The sequence below is a fragment of the Molossus molossus genome, unplaced genomic scaffold, assembly GCF_014108415.1.
Source record: "Molossus molossus isolate mMolMol1 unplaced genomic scaffold, mMolMol1.p scaffold_m16_p_1, whole genome shotgun sequence".
NCBI lineage: Eukaryota > Metazoa > Chordata > Mammalia > Chiroptera > Molossidae > Molossus > Molossus molossus.
Window position 1 is genome coordinate 73,887,780 of NW_023425344.1, and position 21,248 is coordinate 73,909,027.

The 21,248-nt window shown below is 39.6% G+C and overlaps 1 protein-coding gene across 1 annotated transcript in view; it reads left to right on the forward strand.

Annotated features, from left to right (window-relative positions):
* The window catches only part of BMPR1B (bone morphogenetic protein receptor type 1B), a 46,584-nt gene that overhangs the window by 8,661 nt on the left and 16,675 nt on the right, over positions 1-21,248 (forward strand). Inside the window, exons 2-7 of the mRNA XM_036263842.1 lie at positions 1,562-1,664; positions 2,196-2,298; positions 13,345-13,441; positions 14,487-14,625; positions 19,823-20,015; positions 20,776-21,073. Coding sequence (XP_036119735.1) covers positions 1,562-1,664; positions 2,196-2,298; positions 13,345-13,441; positions 14,487-14,625; positions 19,823-20,015; positions 20,776-21,073 — 933 coding nt within the window. The remainder of the gene's footprint in view (positions 1-1,561; positions 1,665-2,195; positions 2,299-13,344; positions 13,442-14,486; positions 14,626-19,822; positions 20,016-20,775; positions 21,074-21,248) is intronic.

Sequence of the window (21,248 nt, forward strand, 5' to 3'; positions counted from 1 at the left end):
CCAAGTAAACAATTCTAAGGATGTTGATGATAACTGAAGGGCTAAGGGATGGCAGAATGCTGCCACTAACACAGAACAGACCAACCCAGAAGCCGTGGCTGGTGCCATGCTCCGAGCTTTCTCCCTGACCCCCCAGGACTGCACCGTCGTGTCTGTCCTGCACACCTGCGTGCGCATGCGCGAAGGAACGGTGGGCACATGCTTTAGTCCTTTATTTCTTAGGGCACGCACTGGGGTCATGACTTACACTGGGAGGCTGCTGGCATTCATTCCTCACCCAAACTTGTGAAGACAGAAATGTTTGTTTATAAATCATTCTATATATAATAGTTCTTGTTTTCCATTTTAGTCCCAGGAGGGGATAGTGGAAAAATGTGTGGGAAAGAAGCAAGAAGTTCTTGATTCAAAGCCTGATTTTGTAACTGTTTGCTTGTTTGATTCTTATAGCTTTAATTTCCTCATCAGTAAAGTAGAAATAATCTCACTTCTCACTGTTGTTGAGAGGATTAAATGCAATAGAATAAGTGAAAGTTCTTTTTAATTTAACACCCCATACAGAAATTAAAAATATTGTTTCTTTACTTCTAGGCCAGCGATTTTCAGCTGGTGTGCTGCAAGAATTTTTAAAACAAGAAATACTGACTATTTAGTCAGGGGACTGACCTCTTTTCCCTTAGATTGTCAAATAAAAATATGACAACAACCAATACAAGAATAGTCGTTTGGTGTGAATGAACCAAAATTATAGCTTTTTTTTTTTTTTTTGTCAGATTGGTAAAAACGACATGTTTTGGTGTGTCGCAGAATTTCAGTAATTAGTTTATATGTGCCACGAGATGAAAAAGGGTTGAAAATCACTGTTCTAGGGTCTTGTTAAAAAAAAAAAACCTTCTTTCTGTTGTCCAGCTTTACTCCTCCCCCAATTTAAGGGCTGAAAACAAAACTTGATGTTTTCATAGGACAGGACAGCCCAGAAGCAGAAGTACCAAGAGGCAGAATCTTCGTCGCCTCACTTCTGCTGTCCCGATCCCAGCTCCTACCCTTCTGAGGTTGGTCCGTGTGCCTTAGCGAGAGGTTTCACAGTAGAGCAGGTGGAGCCCACAGACGGTCACCTGCATGCGTCCGTCCCTGCTGTGCACCCTCTCACTAGCTGTGTGGCCTTTGAGAAATTATTCGGGTTCCTTGAGCCCCTGTTTCCTCATAAGGTGAGAATAGTACCACCATTCTCAGAGCTGATTTTCTGGATTTGTAAAAGAGATCTCTGCAAAGGACCAAAATAAATGTATATGGTTATTCATTGTATATATTATATGGAAATTCTGGATACTTCTTTCTCGCAGGTTTCCTGACAGAGGAGATTACCAAATGTTTCATGATAATTAAGTCAACTTCCATAACAGGAAGTTTTGGGATTTTCTCAACAGCTTGTAATCTGTCATGAGCATCCAACTTCTCCTTGTTGGAATGAAACAAAGGATAAGCGTCTTCCAATGATGAACATCTTCCTTTTCCTCTAGACACACACACACACTCACTCTTGCTTTGCCTGTTTGGTCTTTAGCACAGATGGATATTGTTTCACAATGATAGAAGAAGATGATTCTGGGATGCCTGTGGTCACCTCTGGATGTCTGGGACTCGAAGGCTCGGATTTTCAATGCCGGGTAAGGAAGGAACTTGATTCCACTTTGTAACCTTTCCTTGGCTAGATTTCAAACAGTCAAGTTTCAAGTAAGATAAAGCAATTGTCAGGTTTTTTGTTTGTTTGTTTGTATTTTGTCTAGGCTGTTTTTAATAATTTGGAAAATAATTTGAGCATTCTCATTGGGCCAATTCTCCCTTTATTTTGAAAGTAAATATTATTTTTATTTTTGTTGTTAATGTCTGGCTCCGTGTACCATTAGATCTCTTGCTCAAATTCCAGTTTAGTTCAGTGCATCAAACCTAGCCTTCATCTTCAGTTCACACTGCACACTGCTTATTACACATGTAGAATTTTTTTTGAAATGCAGACATTGCAGTTAAATAATACATGATAATTTGAAAGAAATTACCTAGTAGAAAACAGTATTTTCGACATATTTGTGAAGAATTTTAAGTGAATTAGCTAAACGGTGTTAATTTTTTAAGTTTTAGATCATGTGCCTATGAAATTTAGTGGACACCCACTGATAGCTTTGTGGGTTCAATTTTAGGACACGCCCATTCCTCATCAAAGAAGATCAATTGAATGCTGCACAGAACGGAATGAATGTAATAAAGATCTGCACCCTACATTGCCTCCGCTGAAAAACAGAGGTAAGGAGAGGAAGGCTTCCAGGCAGGAAAAGCTTTAGGTGTAAAGAAAATAAAACCATAAATTGTCCTCCCTTTCTGAATGAATCTACCTGTACCATTTTCCACTGCTGGGCAGAGGACAAGGCAAGATGACATACTGAAACTGTCATTCAAAAACATGTGCAAGTTGCCTGGCCGGTATGGCTCAGTGGATTGAGCATCATCCCATGGACTAAGAGGTCCTGGTTTGATTCCCCATCGGGGCACATGCCTGGGTTGTGGGTTCAATTCCCAGTAGGGGGCATGCAAGAGGCAGCCAGTTGATGTTTCTCTCTCACATTGATGTTTCTATCTCTCTCTCTCTCTCTCTCTCTCTCTAAAAAAAAATCAATAAAGACATATTAAAACAAACAAACAAAAAATATGTGCAAACAGTTCTTGGGAAAGTAGTCTTCTTACCTGGCTTCTGTCCAGTATATCTTATTTCTTAATCTCTCTCAACTTTCCCTCAGAAAACGACAGTTTCTAGAGCTTGCAGTGTGTTTCAGGAGGGCAGAGAGGGGTCAGTGCTTTATGCTTAACCCTAAATACTAATCAGAGGCTGTACTTCATTTAGAAACTACGATTTGTCTACATTTATTTAAAAAATAAGGACCTTATAAAAGACTAAGTCAGATTATTTGCTGTATTGTATTTCCTTTTATCTATGCGAAGTATCTACCTTTTTAGTAGAGAAAAGATCTACAAAACTTAATATCAAGATTTAGGCATTTAATTGTTGCTCATTTAAAATGACAAATTTGCACCCCCAGAGACTTCTTGTTAAAAATAACTCAAACATTTCCTTTCCCCTCCTTTTTCTCACCACAAAATAAGTGATTTGTGATGGCTGCAGAACTCTAAATCCTAAGTCTTAGATGCTTGGTTTAAAATGATTCTTCATGATGGATTTGATTTCTTGAGGAGAGAATTTTTTTCAACAAAACACAGTGACATTTTATGGTTTTCATAACATATTTATAATTCTTGTTCCTACTGTAGCCTAGAAAGATCTGTAAGATTGACTCATAATAATTCACATCAAAATTCAGTCCATTTAAAAAAAAATTTTTTTTCTTTATTGATTTTAGAGAGAGGAAGGGAGAGGGAGAGATAGAAACATTGATGAGAGAGAACATCGATTGGCCACCTCCTGCATGCCCCACACTGGGGATCGGGCCCACAACCTGGGCATGTACCCTGACCAGGAATCAAACCAGTGACCTCTTGGTGCATGGGTCGATGCTCAACCACTGAGCTACACTGGCCGGGCTTAAATTCAGTCAGTTTTTAAAAATTTTGCCAGTCAACGCGCGATGTGTTAAGGACACAGAAATGGATGAAGGATTTTCTTGCTCTCAAGGTGTGCAGAGTTTGTTATGAGAGAGAAACAGGTAAATGATTAGATCTAATTGGGACGTTTTCAACAGCAGAGTTAGATTATAAAGTGTAGTCAGAGAGTGAGTGGCTCACCCTGTCTGGGTGAAGGCTGTCAAAATAGCGTCAGAGAAGTGATACTTGAACAGAACTTTAAGGAAGAACAGGAGCTTGCCAAGTGGATAAGGCAGGAATAAAAATTAAAACGGCTGACATATCTGAGCATTATGAGAAGTTTACATTAATTAACCCACTTGAGCCTGACAACTGTCCTATGAGATACTGGGATTATTCTTCCCCATTTGAAGATGAGGAAATTACAGCACAGTGAGGTTAATTCACTTTTCAAAGTTGCACAGACTTTGAGTATCAGTGACTCCAAACAGAGATGATAGTAAGTGCAGAGTTTGGTTTGTAAGATTTGAGAAACATTTGCAAAATACGGGCATATCATGACTGGTGGGAGAAAATCTCCTGATGAAGTTGTTCGAAGCCTCACTATTTAGAGTGGCCTTGTGGTCCAGCAGCATCATTATCTTTTGGAGCTCATTGGAAATGCAGAATCTCAGGCCCCATCCCATACTACCAAACCTGCATTTCGAACAAGACTCCTGACGTTATTTACATGCACATTAAAGTTTGGGCAACATTTTTGGTAGACAAAGGCAGGACCCATATTATTCCCAGAGAAATTCACTGATGTCAAATTGTAGTCATGGTCTAAATGTTTATTTCCCATTTTTGTAGTTATTTCATTATGAAGCATTTTCAAAAAGTTGGTGCTCTATAGACAACATTTTTGGAGTGGGGGTGAGGTGAGGAGAGACTGGAAATGAAGGTAGAAATGCTAGATTTTAGAATCTCTTTGCCAAGGAGAAGTAATGCAAGTGGAAGTAATGTGTCCTAGAAGTAACAAAAGGGTTTATTTAGGAAAATTCAAGCTCGCTCTTTCAGATGCTGAAAGGGCTGCAGTGCATGTGTTGTCCTGTAGATGGAGACAGATTCTAATCCTGACCACACAGGTGAGGTTTATTCTCTGAGGAGGTTGAGGATGTAGGGACTTTTAAAAATAGTTGACTAAGCCCAGCCGGTGTGGCTCAGTGGTTGAGTGTTGACCCATGCACCAAGAGGTTGCCAGTTTGATTCCTGGTCAGGACACATGCCCAGGTTGTGGGCCCGATCCCCAGTGGGGGCATGCAGGTGGCAGCCAATGTTCTCTCTTATCCATGTTTCTATCTCTCTCTCCCTCTCCCATCCTCTCTCTAAAAAATCAATAAAAGAAAGATAAAAATAGTTGAATAAGTCTCTACATAACTGAGTGAAAAGGCCTTGGAAAAAAAGGGCAGAAGGGCAGCAGCATTGAGAAGACAAATCCTTGGTTCAGGGCATCAGGAAGACGGTGCGCGTGGATTACATTGAGGATTGTGCAAAGTGATAGGCTTGGGAGAAGTTTGGTAGTATTAGGGTTCACTGCTTGTGAACTCTGAGGATCCCAGTAGTGCCAGAGCAAGGTCTCTGCAGATTCTACCTCCTTCTTTGGTGCTGTCATTTTGGTGTGCAGTGAAAGACCCTGCAGACCGTGGTCAGAGAGCAGCAGCATGTTTTACATCACTGTACCATGGTGCCGCGGGGGTTTGTTTGCTTGTATTGCCTCCATCATGTTTATTGGAAGTGTACTGTGTATCTTGACTGGATACATTAGAGTTGTAGCCATATTGGATTATGTCTGTATGTGATATGTTCGCCTAAAAATAAAAGGCCAAATTGAAAGGCAACAAGTGTTTATTTTAGATCCAAAAGAATAACTATTCAGGAAGCACTGATGCAGGCAGAAATCCAAATTGTGTTTCTTTGGAGGTGAAGGCAAGGGGTACTTATGGGAAAGGGAAGGGGAGCAACTACATGAATGGAAGGAAGGAATTTCTACAGGAGCAGGTGCATGAACACAGGGATGCTCATTCTAAAGAATGTCTTTCCTTTTCATATCTGCTGTCTTGTTATCTTTGCAAATAGTTATTTGGAATCCTGCTTTAGGCCTAGTCCAGAGGTGATTTTGCCCAGTTTCACATTCCAGAGATTTGAGGAGTAGGACTCGCAAGCCGGTCCCTCTGGGGTGGCAGCTCCAACTCCATTTTGAAGCGGCTACATTTATACTGTTATTCACAGTTCATGTTGGAGATACGTGTGTATGTGGTTGGCATAAAATCCAACATAGAGAACAGGGATGATGTTAAAGACTTATAGAACCATCTTCTTTTGACGTTTTTAATTTTCGCTATTTTTTTATACTCAGGACTATCGCTAACTCGTGGGGTTGGGGCAGTAGTATAAGTGTATGTCCACATATCATTTACCTCCATATGTAAAACTCATAAACCAGTACAGATGACTGGTTAATAAACTATATTAACATAGCATGTATAGTTTCATAATGATGGAGATCACCAGCCTGGCATTCGGAACGCTGGAAGTACTGAGACTTACTTTCCCCGGGTGGGAGTGAGTGATGGGGAGGATGGTTCTAGGTTTTCTGCTGCACTGTGAGGTGTCTCTCGTGCCTGCATGTGGACACCTGGTTTGTGTTGGTCTCAGCCATGGATAGTGATGCTATCAGCTGGGAATTCCTGAAGCACTCACCTGGGTCTCTACTGCTGTGGCAGCCCCCCCCCCCGAACCTTTCCCCGATGGGAGCCGATGTTGTGGTTCTTATTATGATTGTCACACTCACCTCAGCAACAACCACTGGGGAACTTTGAAATATTATTCACAGGTTCTAGAGCAGCACTTCTCAACCTGTGGGTCGCGACCCCTTTGGGGGTGGAACGACCCTTTCACAGTGGTCGCCTAAGACATAACAGTAGCAAAATTACAGTTATAAAGTAGCAATGAAAATAATTTTATGGTTGGGGCTCACCACAACATGAGAAACTGTGTTAAAGGGTCGCAGCATTAGGAAGGTTGAGAATCAACCCCAGGGCAACACAAGGTCATGGGTAGAGAAAGACGGAGAGGGCACAAGCAAGCTTGGACCTGGGGCTCTGCCTTTATTGGGGTTGAGGGCGGTCTGCGTGGAGCTTGGCAGGTTCACTCTTTACTGGTGGATTTAAAGCCGGAATTAGATTAGGGTGCAGTTAAGGAAAAGCAGGGTTACTCATGTGGCCAGTTTGTCCAGATTACCCTGGACTTTCTAAAGGGGACCTCACGAGTAGTACGGCCTGGTTTCAAGTCTAGTTGTTTTACTAGAAGCTTTGTCCTCAGCGGGCACTATGGGTATTCGAGGTGGATGTCTTTGAATGGACGCTTTTGTGTTTCAAAAAGAGAAGATGAGGGGTGGCCAGAATGCAGCTTGGATTTTTCAATAAATAGTAGATTTCGTCTTGCTTTGCTGATTCCATTTCAGCACCAGCAGAATCAGGAAGGAGGAAATGTGAAAAGCAGTTCAGTCAGACGCAGGACCTTCATCCTAAACAACCAGTATGATGTGGGAAGCCCAGTACTGCAGCTGGTGCTGAGTAGGAAGAGATGTCCGTGCTGATGGAGAGGCTGAAGGGAGGGTGGTCCTGGTGTCTGGTCTCTGCCTGCAGAGGTGGTGATGCTGGGAGCACTGGGGTGTCCCGGACTCTCAGCATCAGATGCTTTGACCAAGATACTGTGAGTAAAGGGTGCCCTTGAGATGGCACATAGGTGGGAGATTTTGATAAGGTCCCCTCCCCAAATTACTTATTATAGTCACTTATTTGTATTTAATTGTTTTAAGAGAGCACATGAAGAGGTGCAAGACTGGTGTGAAGATGAAATGAGCAGACGCCCTTGCTTCATTAAATAGGGTCCTCTAATTTGACTTTTACAGGATAAAAGTTTATATAATTGTTTGAAATAGGCCTAAGTTTGTTTCTATATGGGAATTACTCCTTTATGTTACATATATACTTCATAGAAAATGTATCAGAAATAAGATTCTGATTTGAAATATGGTACTTTCAATGTATTTTAAGGCAAATTATAATATAAGATTTCCAAAGTTAAATGTTTTCTCATTTTTTTTTTTTACTCAACTAAAAAATATATTATGAGCAGTTTACAGATTTAAAAAAATGCTGTTGCTTAACTTAGATATGCCCATTACAAATTAAACTCTTTGGGTAAGAGATATTTAGCCACTGATAATTCACCACAACACAGATAGATCAAATATATGATAGTGTCCAGAATGCAAAGGTAAGGGCCAGAATTCCCCTCTGATACCTGTATTATACCCATGGCAATAAAAACCGATACATGAATCGGAGCTAAATTCCTCACCAGGGAGTAATTCTAACATTTCTTGAAATGTTCGGCTCCTGTTTGGGAATTTCCGGTTAGCAGCGTGTTTGGGAAAGGTGAAAGGAATTTAGAAATCGTCTTTTTATTTCTCGTTGAAGGAAATAATCTGGATCTAAAAATTCCATCTCAACCTTCTTTGTTACCAGGAAATTTCCTATTAAATTTTCTATTAAAGTTCTTACTGCACTTATGAACCATCTTCTAGCCTATAAAAACAGTCCCATCATTTTAATCCGTTACGATCCATCTAATTATCAAAGAGGAGGCAAGTGGTGACAGAATGCTGGTCGGAAGCCACGCCGAGCCTTGCTTGCTCCCAGTGAACCAAGTCCCCTGGAGAGTTCTCGGTTCTCCTGGCCTGCGCAGCTGGAGGGACGGTGCCGGCAGAAATCTGCAGGCTGTTCCTCTCTGATAGGCATCTGCAAGTGTTCGCTTTCCAGGACTCTGGCAGTGACTTGAATGTTTACATTGTTAATGCTCTGAGCACAGGTAATGGCAGATTAAAACATGACCAGCCTGACCAACAGAAACAAAGGTTTATTGATAAGGATCACCTATTCATGAGCGAAGACAAGGAGGCAGAGATGAGGCTCAGGGGATAGAGTTATTGGGGCAAAGAAAAGGAAAATAGGAAGGTAATGCTAGCCTTTAAAAAGTGGTTGATGGTAAGGAAAGAATCCCTTAGATCCTTTCTGGTCTTGTTGCTCTCATAAATCAGAAATATAATGAGATGAGTAATAGATACAGTGTTCGTACGGTTCAGGGTGTATTCTGCATTTACATGGAAAAATGAAAAGCAATGAGGCCGAAAGTTTTAGTAAAATTATATTCCTTGAATGAGAAAGCAGTCTGTATTCATATACTGATAATATGTAACTTTTATGTACTTCATTCCTCTAGTTTTGAGTATCCAATGTTCTTCTCTTTGGTTTTCTGCACATTCAGGCTCATTATTTTTGTTATCCTTCAAACTGGAAATACATTTTAAGCCCAGTTTCCAGAGATAATATTTGCACGTATATGTGCCATGGTATTTGCACACTTGCATACGTGAACATTGTGAATTGTGCTCCTCCTGGCAGAGGTATTGTGCTCACCTTGGGTTTGTTGTTAACTTTGCCTATAACCTGAGGGAGGGAGGGGTAGGGGAAGATTCCCTGAGACAAGTCATTTTGTGAATTTTAGCCTACTTAATTTTAAGAGCCTACAAATTATTTTCAGGGTTTCCGAAGCAACACTTTTCAGCAAATACATGTGCTCATTTTATCTGATTCCTGTTGTTTTGAAACCTGAAAGGCTTTTCGAACGTGCACGATAGTGAGTCAAGCCCTTTATTTCTGCACGGTTCATAGTGTTTTTGAATTTGTTTATATAAAACTGCTTATTTTTAAAGGTGTCTCATTTATTCTTTCCAGATGCAGACTGTTTCCAATAATGTTTGGCAAGTAGTATAGATCATAACTAATTCTTAAACATATATATTAGGAGTAAATCATAACATTAGCCATTGAACTATTTGGACAAGAAAGTAATAGAAATATATGTGGAATTTAATTTATTATAAATAATGTGAACTTCCTCTGAAATATTTCAAAGATTGGTTTTCAACATATATGTTTATGTTCATTTCCTGATTTTTATCATTATGTTACCATTTGGTAAGCCAGTGTCCTTGTTCTTAGGACGTGCACTTGAAAGTGTTTATAGGCACGCACATTTTGTCTGTAACTTCAAATGACTCGCAAATTATATACAAATCAATAACTGAACATGAAGGCAAATATATCCAGCCATGCATCGTTTAACAATGAAGATACATTCTGAGAAATGTGTCACTGGGTGATTTCATTATTATAGGAACATAGTAGAATATACTTACCAAACTTGATGGTATAGCCTGCTCCACACCCAGGCTGTGTGGTATAGCCCTTGCTCCCAGGCTACAAGCCTGCACATAGGTGTTCAGTGCTCTGTGCTCCTAAGACAGCTACAGTGACACTAGGCGACAGGAATTTTTCAGCTTCGTTATAATCTGATGGGACCAGTGTCCTGTTCACAGTCATTGACTGAAATGTCATTATGCAGCACATAACTGTATGTATACAGAGAGAGACACAAACACACACACTAAGGGAACATGAGAATTATAAAGCAAATATGGTACAACTTTAAAAATGGGAAATCTCGCCCTAGCTGGTTTGGCTCCATGGTTAGAGCATTGGCCTGCGGTCCAGAGAGACCTGGGTTCGGTTCCCGCTAAGGGCACGTACCTCGGTTGCAGTTTGTCCCCGGCCCTGGTTGGGTCGTGCGGGAGGCAGCCACTGGATGTGTCCCTTTCACATCGATGTTTCTCTCCCTCTCTCCCTTCCTCTCTCTCCCTCCCACTCTATCTGAACAAAAAAATGGAAAAATAATGTCCTCGGGTGAGGATTAAAAAAAAAAAGGAAATCTCTGTGGAGTGCACACTGGAATTCTTTATCCTTACAGGTTTTCTGTAAGACTTACATTATTTCAAAATGATTAAAACATATGTTTATATTAATGGTGAAATAGAAACTGTTGTCATCTTGTTTTCAGGGGATTTTGACCGTACGTATGAGAGGCCTTAAAATAATATGTCTTTTGCACTAATCAGTCCACTTCTGGGAATCTAGATGAAGGAAGTCATCATTGACATGTATACTGATGTCCGAGGAAAACGTTCATCACAGGATGTCACGTATCACAGCAGAGAAACAGCAGAATCTTCGCAGTCTCCTCAGTACACATCGGGGGGCTGGCTGTCTAAGGAGGATGTGCCTAGATATACATACTCTGATCTTTAAAACAAAGATGGCAGAAAAAACTTTTTGTTTTGGAAAATGTTCACAATATTAAAAATGAAAATAATCTAAATATACAGCAATTAGAGTGGCTTCCCAACTTCTTCTTGTGCTAAAATACATAGCACAACATTTATCATCTTAACCATTTTTAGGTGTACCGCTCAGCGTGTTAAATATGTTCATAATGTTGCACAACCATCACCACCCCCCACTCCATAGCCCTTTTTATTTGTAAAACTGACACTCTACACCCAGTCAACACTAACTTTCCCAGTTCCACCTTTCCCCAGGCCACCATTCTGCTTGTCTTCTTTATGATTCAGACTTCCCTGGGCCCCTCAAACAGTACAGTTGTACAGCATTTACCTTTTTGTGGCTTATTTCACTGAGCACAATGTCCTCAAGACTCATCCATGTTGTAGCACATGTCACAATTGCCTTCCTTTTGAAGGCTGAGTAATATTCCATGAATGTGTATACCACATGGTTCTTATCCACTCTTTGGTCAGTGGACACTCTGATTTCTTCATGATTTAGCTGTGATGAATAATGCTGCTCTGCACATGGGTGTGTAGAATGCCTTTCTGTAAACTATTTTATTCATTAACTGTTTTTGTCCATTGAAATGATACTCAAAGGCTATTATAAAGTGTTAGTAGTAATTTCTCTAAGTTGTGAGGTGGTGGTGATTTTATTTAGTTTAGTTAGTTGGTAATTTTTTTTATTTTCTTTATGGAACATGTAATGCTTTTGATTGGGGGGAAAAAAAGTCACATTGAGGGATAAGGTCCCCAGTCAAAGTGTTTAGGTAGCTATATAGTTAAAGGTGTACAGCAAAGTTGATAAAATACTTCTCTGTAGTGACCAAAGTTATAAATTACAAAAATACTATTTAAAATTTAGCAACAGTAATTTCTCTCTCAAGAGTATACGGTGCCCTTACTACGAATGGTGCTAATGTTAATACTATAGAAGTGCACCTGATTTTAGGGTTTAATCACTTGAGGTAATTGTAAAAACCAAAAAAAAAAAAAAAAAAATTGAATAAAAATCTCTGGGTATAGTCAGTAAATGTGCATTTGTAAAAACTGTCCAAATCATTCTTATTTCTATGGTGTTGAGAAATCATACTGTAGGTAAATCTGGTTTGTTGAGAACTGGAGTTAAAATGACATGAATAATATTTAATAATTTATTCTATGAAAGGATCACACAATGATTATTTGAGTAGAACATACCCATTCTTTTAAAATATAGTATTTATGCCCATCCAGTGTGGCTCAGTGGTTGAGCGTTGACCCATGCACCAAGAGGTCACCAGTTCAATTCCTGGTCAGGGCACATGCCCAGGTTGTGGGCTCGATCCCCAGTGGGGGGCATGCAGGAGGCGGCCAGTTGATGTTCTCTCTCATTGATGGTTCTCTCTCTCTCTCTTTCTCTCTCTTTCTCTCCTTCTCCCTTTCTCTCTCTCTAAAATCAATAAAGGAAAAAATAAATAAAATATAGTATTTATGAAAAATTCAGGTATGTGTTTTTGAAGGGCATCTTTGTTTAAAGTGATGTACATACATATATACTGTGTTTGGCAACATTTGAGGAATTCTGTTTCTTTGTTTTCATCAGAGGATGACTTTGTATTTTATGTACAGTGAATATGGATTTTTTAATACAAATTCATGATATAGAGCACTCCAGAAACCACACGAAGAAAGTCTTATCAACCCATCAGCTGGATCTGAAATAGAGATGAACTACCTAATTGTATACTGGGGCATTGATCCGTTTATTGCATTTGTTCATATTCTGTGCTTTTATCCTATGCCAAGCCCATTTCCTTCAGAGTACTCTTTTTTTTTTTATCCTCACCCGAGGATATTTTTCCATTTTTGTACAGATAGAGTGGGAGGGAGAGAGAGAGAAACATCGACGTGAAGGGACACATCGAGTGGCTGCCACCCGCACGACCAACCAGGGCCAGGGACAAATGAACCCCTTAGCGGGAAAGGGACCCGGGTCTCTCCGGACCGCAGGCCAACGCTCTAACCGCTGAGCCAAACTGGCCAGGGCTCCTTCAGAGTACTCTTGAATCAAGTGTCTATACCAGTGGTTCTCAACCTTTCTAATGCTGCGACCCTTTAATATATTTCCTTATGTTGTGGTGACCCCCAACCATAAAATTATTTTTGTTGCTACTTCATAACTAGTTTTGCTACTGTTATGTCTTAGGCGACCCCTGTGAAAGGGTCGTTTGACCCCCAAAGGGGTCACAACCCACAGGTTGAGAACCGCTGGTCTAGATGAACAATGATTCATGCTAGTTGTAATTATTTAATTTGGAACATATATGTATTTTAATTTTTTAAAATCAACTAGCAGATGGAAAATACCTCTCACATCTTGCATATGGAGCTTAGCAAGCAATTTTAGGAAAGAGTTGCTTCCTAATTTTTAGGTGAAAATATTCCCTGTTTTATGGTTCTCTTTGCTTTCTTTTTAATTTCAGATTTTGTTGATGGATCTATACACCACAAAGCCTTACTTATATCTGTGACTGTCTGTAGTTTGCTCTTGGTCCTTATCATCTTATTCTGTTACTTCAGGTAAGTTTCTAAAACGTAGATGTAGAATTCAGAGTTTTTAATATCTTTCTCATACTACCATATCCATTAACCCCCCCGCCCAGCTTCCTTTGACCTAATTAGATCTTAGATTTTACTGATAATATTAGATACTATTGATTAATATCTGTCCTAATGAAGCTATTAACAGATACCTATCTCATTTGTATTTCAGATGTCAAAACCACCCAGATAAATTTCACCCCTGTGGAAATTAAGGAACTAGTTGCTACTAAGTTTGATTTTAAGCAGAGAAATGAGCATGCTGAACTTAGATTGTTCTAGTATTCCTTATTTCCTGAGTTAACAATTTCCCTAGTGTTGAAAGATTTTTATAGATAATTTAAAGATGATTAAATTAAATTTAATTACTATATTAATGTCAAGTATGGTGGTTACAAATTACTTTTAGTCACCTAAAAACTTACTTTGTAGTTTGTGAAATAGCAAGGACATTTAAGTTCATATCACTTGCCTTTTATAATACCCATTTACAGTACTATTCTGCAAATTGGAGTTGATTCAAATAAATTTATTTCTAATACTGATTAAAAGTTTTTAAAGTTTAAATTTATTTCACTTATCTATATTATTGGTCTATATATTACCGTACATGGGAGAGTCAGCTATAATGTTTTTTTACACATTACCAAAATTTTGCATCTTTATTAATTAGGAAGCCCTTAACGGGAAAGATTTTAGAGAATGAATATGATGGAACTATACAAAATATTAACAGACCTTAGCCTGCTAGGAAACAATCAGTTGAAAGGAATAGAAAAGAAGAATTATAGGTGATTGAGACTGAGTAAAAACATGTAGTTTACTTTAAAATCACATTTTTTGAATATAATTATAATTTGTATTTTGGAAATCAGAACGGAGGGTAATAAATACTGAGCATTTAATCTTGCATTGTGTTTATGTGCTAAAATAAAACCTGCCACGATTAACATTTTCTCTGCCGTGTTTTGCCCGTATCATGGCAATTCAGTGTCTAAAATGATCCTTCTCTGTGCACCTTTAGGTATAAACGACAGGAAGCCAGACCGCGGTACAGCATTGGGTTAGAGCAGGACGAAACGTACATTCCTCCCGGAGAATCCCTGAAAGACCTAATTGAGCAGTCTCAGAGCTCGGGAAGTGGATCAGGCCTCCCTCTGCTGGTATGAGAAGAACATGCATCGAACTTAAAGGAATGTTTTCTGAGAGGAAAAGTCAATGAGTAAAGGGTTTCATTTTACTGAAACAGATAGGGCAGGGCGAAGAGGACGTTCTGTGCAGTCAGGTATCAGAGCTCAGATGTGGGGCTTCCTGATAACATTCGGACATATTGGGGGTGAGGTGATTGTTTTTTAATGTCAGTGTATGGTTACAATCCAGACCCTCAGACATTCTGATAAAGAGCAGATTAGAGAACATTAAACACAGGGCCATCTTCCCCCTGTTTTCAGTGAGGATAGTATTACTGCACTTTGGCCTGGCTTTTGAAGGCAAAAGTATTACAACCAACTGGGATCTGAGTACTTTTACAAGGGAAGAGGGCCGCGTTTCAGCTGCAGGGTTTAGGTTTCAGGGTGAAGTCCTGGCTTTTCCATTCAGGAGAGGTTCAATTTTCTGATGGTCAACACTGCCAGCCTTGAAGAAAATATATACCGAATCCAAGGCACTTGCTTTAATGAGAAAAACATTTTGTTCCTTTATGGACCAGGCGAAAAGATTGTTGGGACTCAGGATGGAAATAACAATTTTAATGAGAAATATTTTTCTTTATAAACTCCTAAGCTTGATTTTTCTAATCTTGATTGTCCAGTTCTAACTTCAGGTATCGTATTTACTTTATTCCTTAGGCCACCTTTTATTTAGTACTAGAAGTAATTTTTTTAAAAATCTCAAGCCAGGTATTTATCTTATTTTGGGGGGGACATACAAAAAGCTGTTGGTATTTAATGTGCACAACTTGTATACAACCTGAAGAGTTTGGCGATGGATGTATATCTATGGAACCATCACCACCATCTATGCCTAAGCATAGCCATCACCTCCAAAGGTTTCCCCATACCCTCTTTATTTATTATCACTGTGTGATAAGAGCCCTTGACATAAGATTTACTCTCTTAGCAAATTTTAGGATACAATCCACTGCTGTTAACTGTAGGCACTAACGGTCTCTGGGACTTAGTCATCTCCCATAACTGAAACTCTGTGCTGTTGACGGACACCTGCCCTGGAGGCAATAGACCAGACAGAATTGAAGCAGCCATTGTGACCACACTGATGCTACCTAGGATGCACGTTTTTCTTATGTGAAAATTCTTATGATCAAATTGTTTGATTTTTATTTTTGAAATTATTATATATATCAAATATAATTCTTATATTTAAAATAGTATTATTATACATTTTAAAAAGAAAAGTACAGGCATTGATTCCGTTTGATATTAATGAATCTGGTACTCATGCTCTTGGACTTGAAAACTGTTTGTTTTCCTCCTTCTAATGCATCTTTCTTATTACCATGGAGTTGCCTCTCTGAAATCTTTGACCTTGCTATGTTACTTCCCTGGATAAAACATTATAATATCCAGTAGCATTTATGGGTCTTCTATCTTAGCCTGGTATGCATGGCATACCCACCCCCCCTCCCCCACTTCCTGAACTCTAGCATCAATCAGCCTTGAGTAGTTGTTTCTCAAATACACTAAGTCCTCACTTGACGTCATCAATAGGCTCTGCAACTTGAAGTGAAATGACTTATAACAAAACCGGTTTCACCATAGGCTAATGGACATAAACAAGAGTTAAGTTCCTGTAGAACCTCACCAAGGTTATAATGAAACAACATTGAATGAAACAATAATAACTTTATGGGGAGTTTTTCAGACTTCTGGCCCCTGGCCTACTGCTCATGTTATCTCTGTGATAGCTCACCCCAGACTGTGCTAGTTTGTGTGTCTTCTGTAATAACATTTTGCTATAGTATTAATACAGCAGATTACAATACTGTTAACTTGCTGTTCTTATGTCTTTGTCTAAGAAAGACTTTCATTTCTTCAGGGTTGGAGATTACACTTTGTATCCTCCCAACTGATTAAAGGGGCTGTTCAATAATTTGTTTTAAAAGCTTTCAACTCCAGCTTTTAATATCTGTGAAAATACTATCTTATTTCTACAATCTAGATACTGAAAAACAGCATTTGGTTTATATTTATAAAAATGTTTAAGAGCAGCCAGATTGCCAGGGTTTAAATCCTGGCCAGACACTGGCCTTTACAAATATGATCTCATTTAATCCGTATAGCAATCCTGTGAAATAAGTAGTTCTAAAATATATGTCCCTGCATTACACATCGGGGACATAGGCCGAGATCGCCTGACCAGCTAGTGTGTGGAGAAGCCAGGATTCAAACCCGAATGATCTGCCTCTAGAATCTGTGCTTTGAATCCAACGTAAGTTAAATAAGACAAAGACAGACATTTGATAGGGGCAGGCTGGGAAGAGGATTCAATAAAACTAGTGAAGGAAAAATCTCAATATTACAGATTTAAGATCTTGTTTTAAGATAATGTAAAGTGTATAATCATTAGTATGCGAGTATCTCACCTTGACACTAATTTGTTATATATTTTATTAACATAAGGGGCAAATTCATGCCTTGTATATATTTGCCAAATATCTTTATATACAAATCCTTTAAGGAAGGAATATCATAGGAAGGTTGTAAGAATTAAGGTAGTTCGTGTGTCTCCCCATATATATTCATATATACATTTATTGAATACATGCTATGTATTCAATGAATAATAACATTATTTTTTATTTATACCCTATTTATTTGACCCTGCATGGAGAATGGGCATTTTGGTTGCTAATCAGTTGACCTTGGGATAAGATTATTCTGGATTATCTGGGTGGTCTCAATGTAATTACATGGTCCTTCAAATTTCAAAAACAAAACGAAACATTTGAAGTTTACTTGATGCAATGTATATATCTGCAAAGAATACATTTCAGTTTTCTAATCTGATCCTACAAGAGCTTTGTGCTAGGTTCTTTATATGTATGTCTCCCAAACTGAAAATTGTCACTGACCCTTGACCATTTCAGTTATGGTATTCTTAGAATACTTTCCTGTCAGCACAGACGGGCTAAAGATCATGCAGAAAGAGACACTTAACCCTGTTCCACTTACTCTCCCGTTTTCTTTCTCTTTGTCTCTGCTGTGCTCTCTACAGGTCTTCAGAGTTCTGGTAGTTAAATTTCTCTCCAGCTCTAATCTGTTGTTTTACTTATCCATTTTACCTTTTTTGAAGTGATAGTTCACTGCTCCACTTCAAAATACAGTTTTCATTAATTTTTGCTGCTTGCTTATTTTCCATCCCATCTTCTATTTCTTTGAGTATTTCATGTAGCGTTCCTTAGCTTCTGTATCTGAAACTCCAGCATCTGAAAGCTGAGGGGGTTAAACCTTCTTAGGCTGTTTCTCTTGACTCTCATTTATAGTGGCTGTTCCCTTTTTTCTTATTTTTCCTTTATTGATTTTAGAGAGAGAGGAAGGGGGTGAGAGAGAGAGAGAGAGAGAGAGAGAGAGATATGGAAACATCGATGAGAGGGAACATCGACTGGATGCCCCACGGTGAGGATTGGGCCCACAACCTGGGCATGTGCCCTGACCGGGAATTGAACCTGCAACCGCTTGGTGCATGGGTCGATGCTCAACCACTGAGCCACACGGGCCAGGAATGTTTCCTTTGTTTTAAGGTATTTATTCTGTGGGATATTCTCTTTCTTCCCATCCTTCTTGCCTTCTCTTGATCCCCCTTCCTACCCCCTTGAGGATTTCCTTCATTTTCTTGTGTCAGAGTAAAAACATCCAAACCTGTAGAGAATTTTTATAAAAGTGCATTTGAGCCAACAGAGGATATGCCTGGAAGCAAGAACCTAAACGGAGAAAAAAATGCTTCTCAGAATGGCAGTTTGCAGCTTCCTCTGTGCATTTGGAATGAAGGAGGAAAGAAGGAAGATCACTTGAATGTGGAGAGAGCAGGGCAGGGATTGGGTGCCGGAGAGTTAACAAGATTATGTGCTCTCTCGTGGGTGGTTTCTCTTCTGGGGTCTGAAAGGGGCATTTCAAAGGTGTGTTCACCAGGCTTGCTTAAGCGAAAGATAAATCCTTCACTAATTCCCCATACTTTGGTTTCCTTCTGATAGAGGAGGGGAAAAGCTATAATAAAGATGATAAAAAAGATGAAGAAGTTATATGCTTGGGGCTTGACTACTCACCATGACCTGCCCAGTTAGGAACTTATGATCACATTACCGTGTGAGGCCCGCTCCCTAGAACCCCTTTGTCCTTAGTTGTGAGCCCAATAATGCATTAGTTTCTTCTTTCTTATGTTTTGCCCATTATCCACCTATATGATGGCAAGAGTTCCTTCAAAGTATCCAGTGTCTCACCATGGTGGTGGGATGAAATTTTCTGTAAATGATTTCCTCAGGAGAGGGCTTGTGTTTGATTTTGCTGGGAGCCCTGGTGTGCTACCAACGCAGGACACATTTAGTGCCATCCAGGGGTCCCAGCTGGTGCGGAAGGTCTAAGTTCAGCTTCTCTAGTTCTGAAGGGATCGACGTTTAGATTCGGACCCCAGTGCTGGTGGTACTCGTAGCCGGACAGCAACCTGGCTTTAGTATATGCTTAGTGCTTATGTTCCCGGCTCTGGTGTCAGCTCGTTCCTCCCTCTTTTCTCCCTTCCCTCCCTCTTTGCTCCCTCTCTTCTTCCCTCCCCACTTGGAGATTTCCTTTATTTCTGTGTGTGTTCGATAGTGCAGGGTGGGGCAAAAGTAGGTTTACAGCAGCTAGTATGAAAAATAATACCACAATTAATAAATAATAATATAAGAATAGACTCTGTGTTTCACGTACTCACGAATATAAAACTACTTTTGCCCCATGCTGTACATTACAGTTGTGTTTTGTTGTGTTGTATCCAAGTGTGTGGTGCGTGTGTCCCGTCAGAGGGCCTGGTGCCCACCGCACGGTGGGAGGGGACGGTGTCCTAGTCTCCTCACTACTGTGAACCCATCCAGGTTTTTCTCACTATGACAATAATAGGTGGAATGAAATTGTCAATCATTTGGAAGCCATATTTCTAGCATTCAGAATCCGCAATCAGTTTTTAATTTCAAATCTTAGAAAGGGACAGCATTAACTAATAACTAAATACCACGAACTTGTCCGTATAAGAGGAAAACTGGCTAAATTATTTTAGGTACAGTCATTGTTTATTCTGTGGAGAAAAACAAACGGTTAAACGAATCTGTAGTGCTGTGGATATACGGACAGCGTGTTTTGGACTTAACAGGTCCAGAGGACGATAGCTAAGCAGATTCAGATGGTGAAGCAGATCGGAAAAGGCCGCTACGGGGAAGTGTGGATGGGCAAGTGGCGCGGCGAGAAGGTAGCGGTGAAGGTGTTCTTCACCACGGAGGAAGCCAGCTGGTTCCGAGAGACAGAAATCTATCAGACGGTGTTGATGAGGCACGAAAACATTCTGGGTGAGTCTGCACAGCAGCGTTCAGGCGTTTCGAGCTTTTCGCTGTTTTTCTGTTAACATCTGCATATTGACTCATCTGTCTAGACCTGTTGTGAAATATATAGACATTTGCTTCTGGGCCTGAGCCCAGGAACATCATAAGCTTCTAACCGGAGACCTCGCGGGGAATGGCTAAGGCACTTCTGTGAATGAATGGAGGGATGGAAGTGGGGTACTCGCCAGCATTGTTTCTTGAGAGACAGGAAGTGCAAATACGATACCAGCATTTCTTAGGGGTTTCTTAGGGATTTGAAGGACACGTTTTTGTTTAAATGTGGTGAAATGTTGTAAGAATTTCATCTGCAGGGTTTATTATATCCAGAGTTGATATGGATAATTAATTTTCTTCAGTTAGAAATTATCTGGATCATTCAGCTGCAGAGTGTAAGCTAATCAGAATTACTTTGTAAACAGCGTCTTCTGTATAACTGTAATACCATGAGCTCTACCCTGTTAACTTAAAACAATGTAAATATCAACACCTGATTCAAAAGAAATCATGTTTTTAGATACAAACTCTTAATGTGTCTCTACCCTTATTGTTTTGATGGCCTCTGATTGGTGTTAGTAATTCCATACTGTCAGAGGCGTAATCAGAAAACGGAATGAAATGCTAAACAGAAGGCACCTCCGACAAAGAATGATAGTTAAGAATATGAATTATGTGTGATACTACCCAGAAAACACTTAGCTCCAAACCTTTTTCCTTTTTTTCCTTTTAGGGTTCATTGCTGCAGATATCAAAGGGACCGGATCCTGGACCCAGTTGTACCTAATCACAGACTATCATGAAAACGGCTCCCTCTATGATTACTTGAAGTCCACCACCCTGGATATTCAGTCGATGCTGAAGTTGGCCTATTCTTCTGTCAGTGGCTTATGTCATTTACACACTGAAATCTTCAGCACGCAAGGCAAACCGGCCATCGCCCATCGAGATCTGAAAAGTAAGAACATCCTGGTGAAGAAAAATGGAACTTGTTGTATAGCTGACCTGGGCCTGGCTGTAAAATTTATTAGGTGAGTATCAAGGCGAACAAATACACTTTTATGACTCTTTTCTATCACTTTTTATAGATGATACATTTTGTAGTTTAGTGCTTCCAGGATAGTTAGTAGAGGAGGAGGTTTTTTTTGTTCTTGTTTCTTTTGTTGTTGTTTTTTATCAATTTTGACTTTTCTCAGGAGGGAAAAA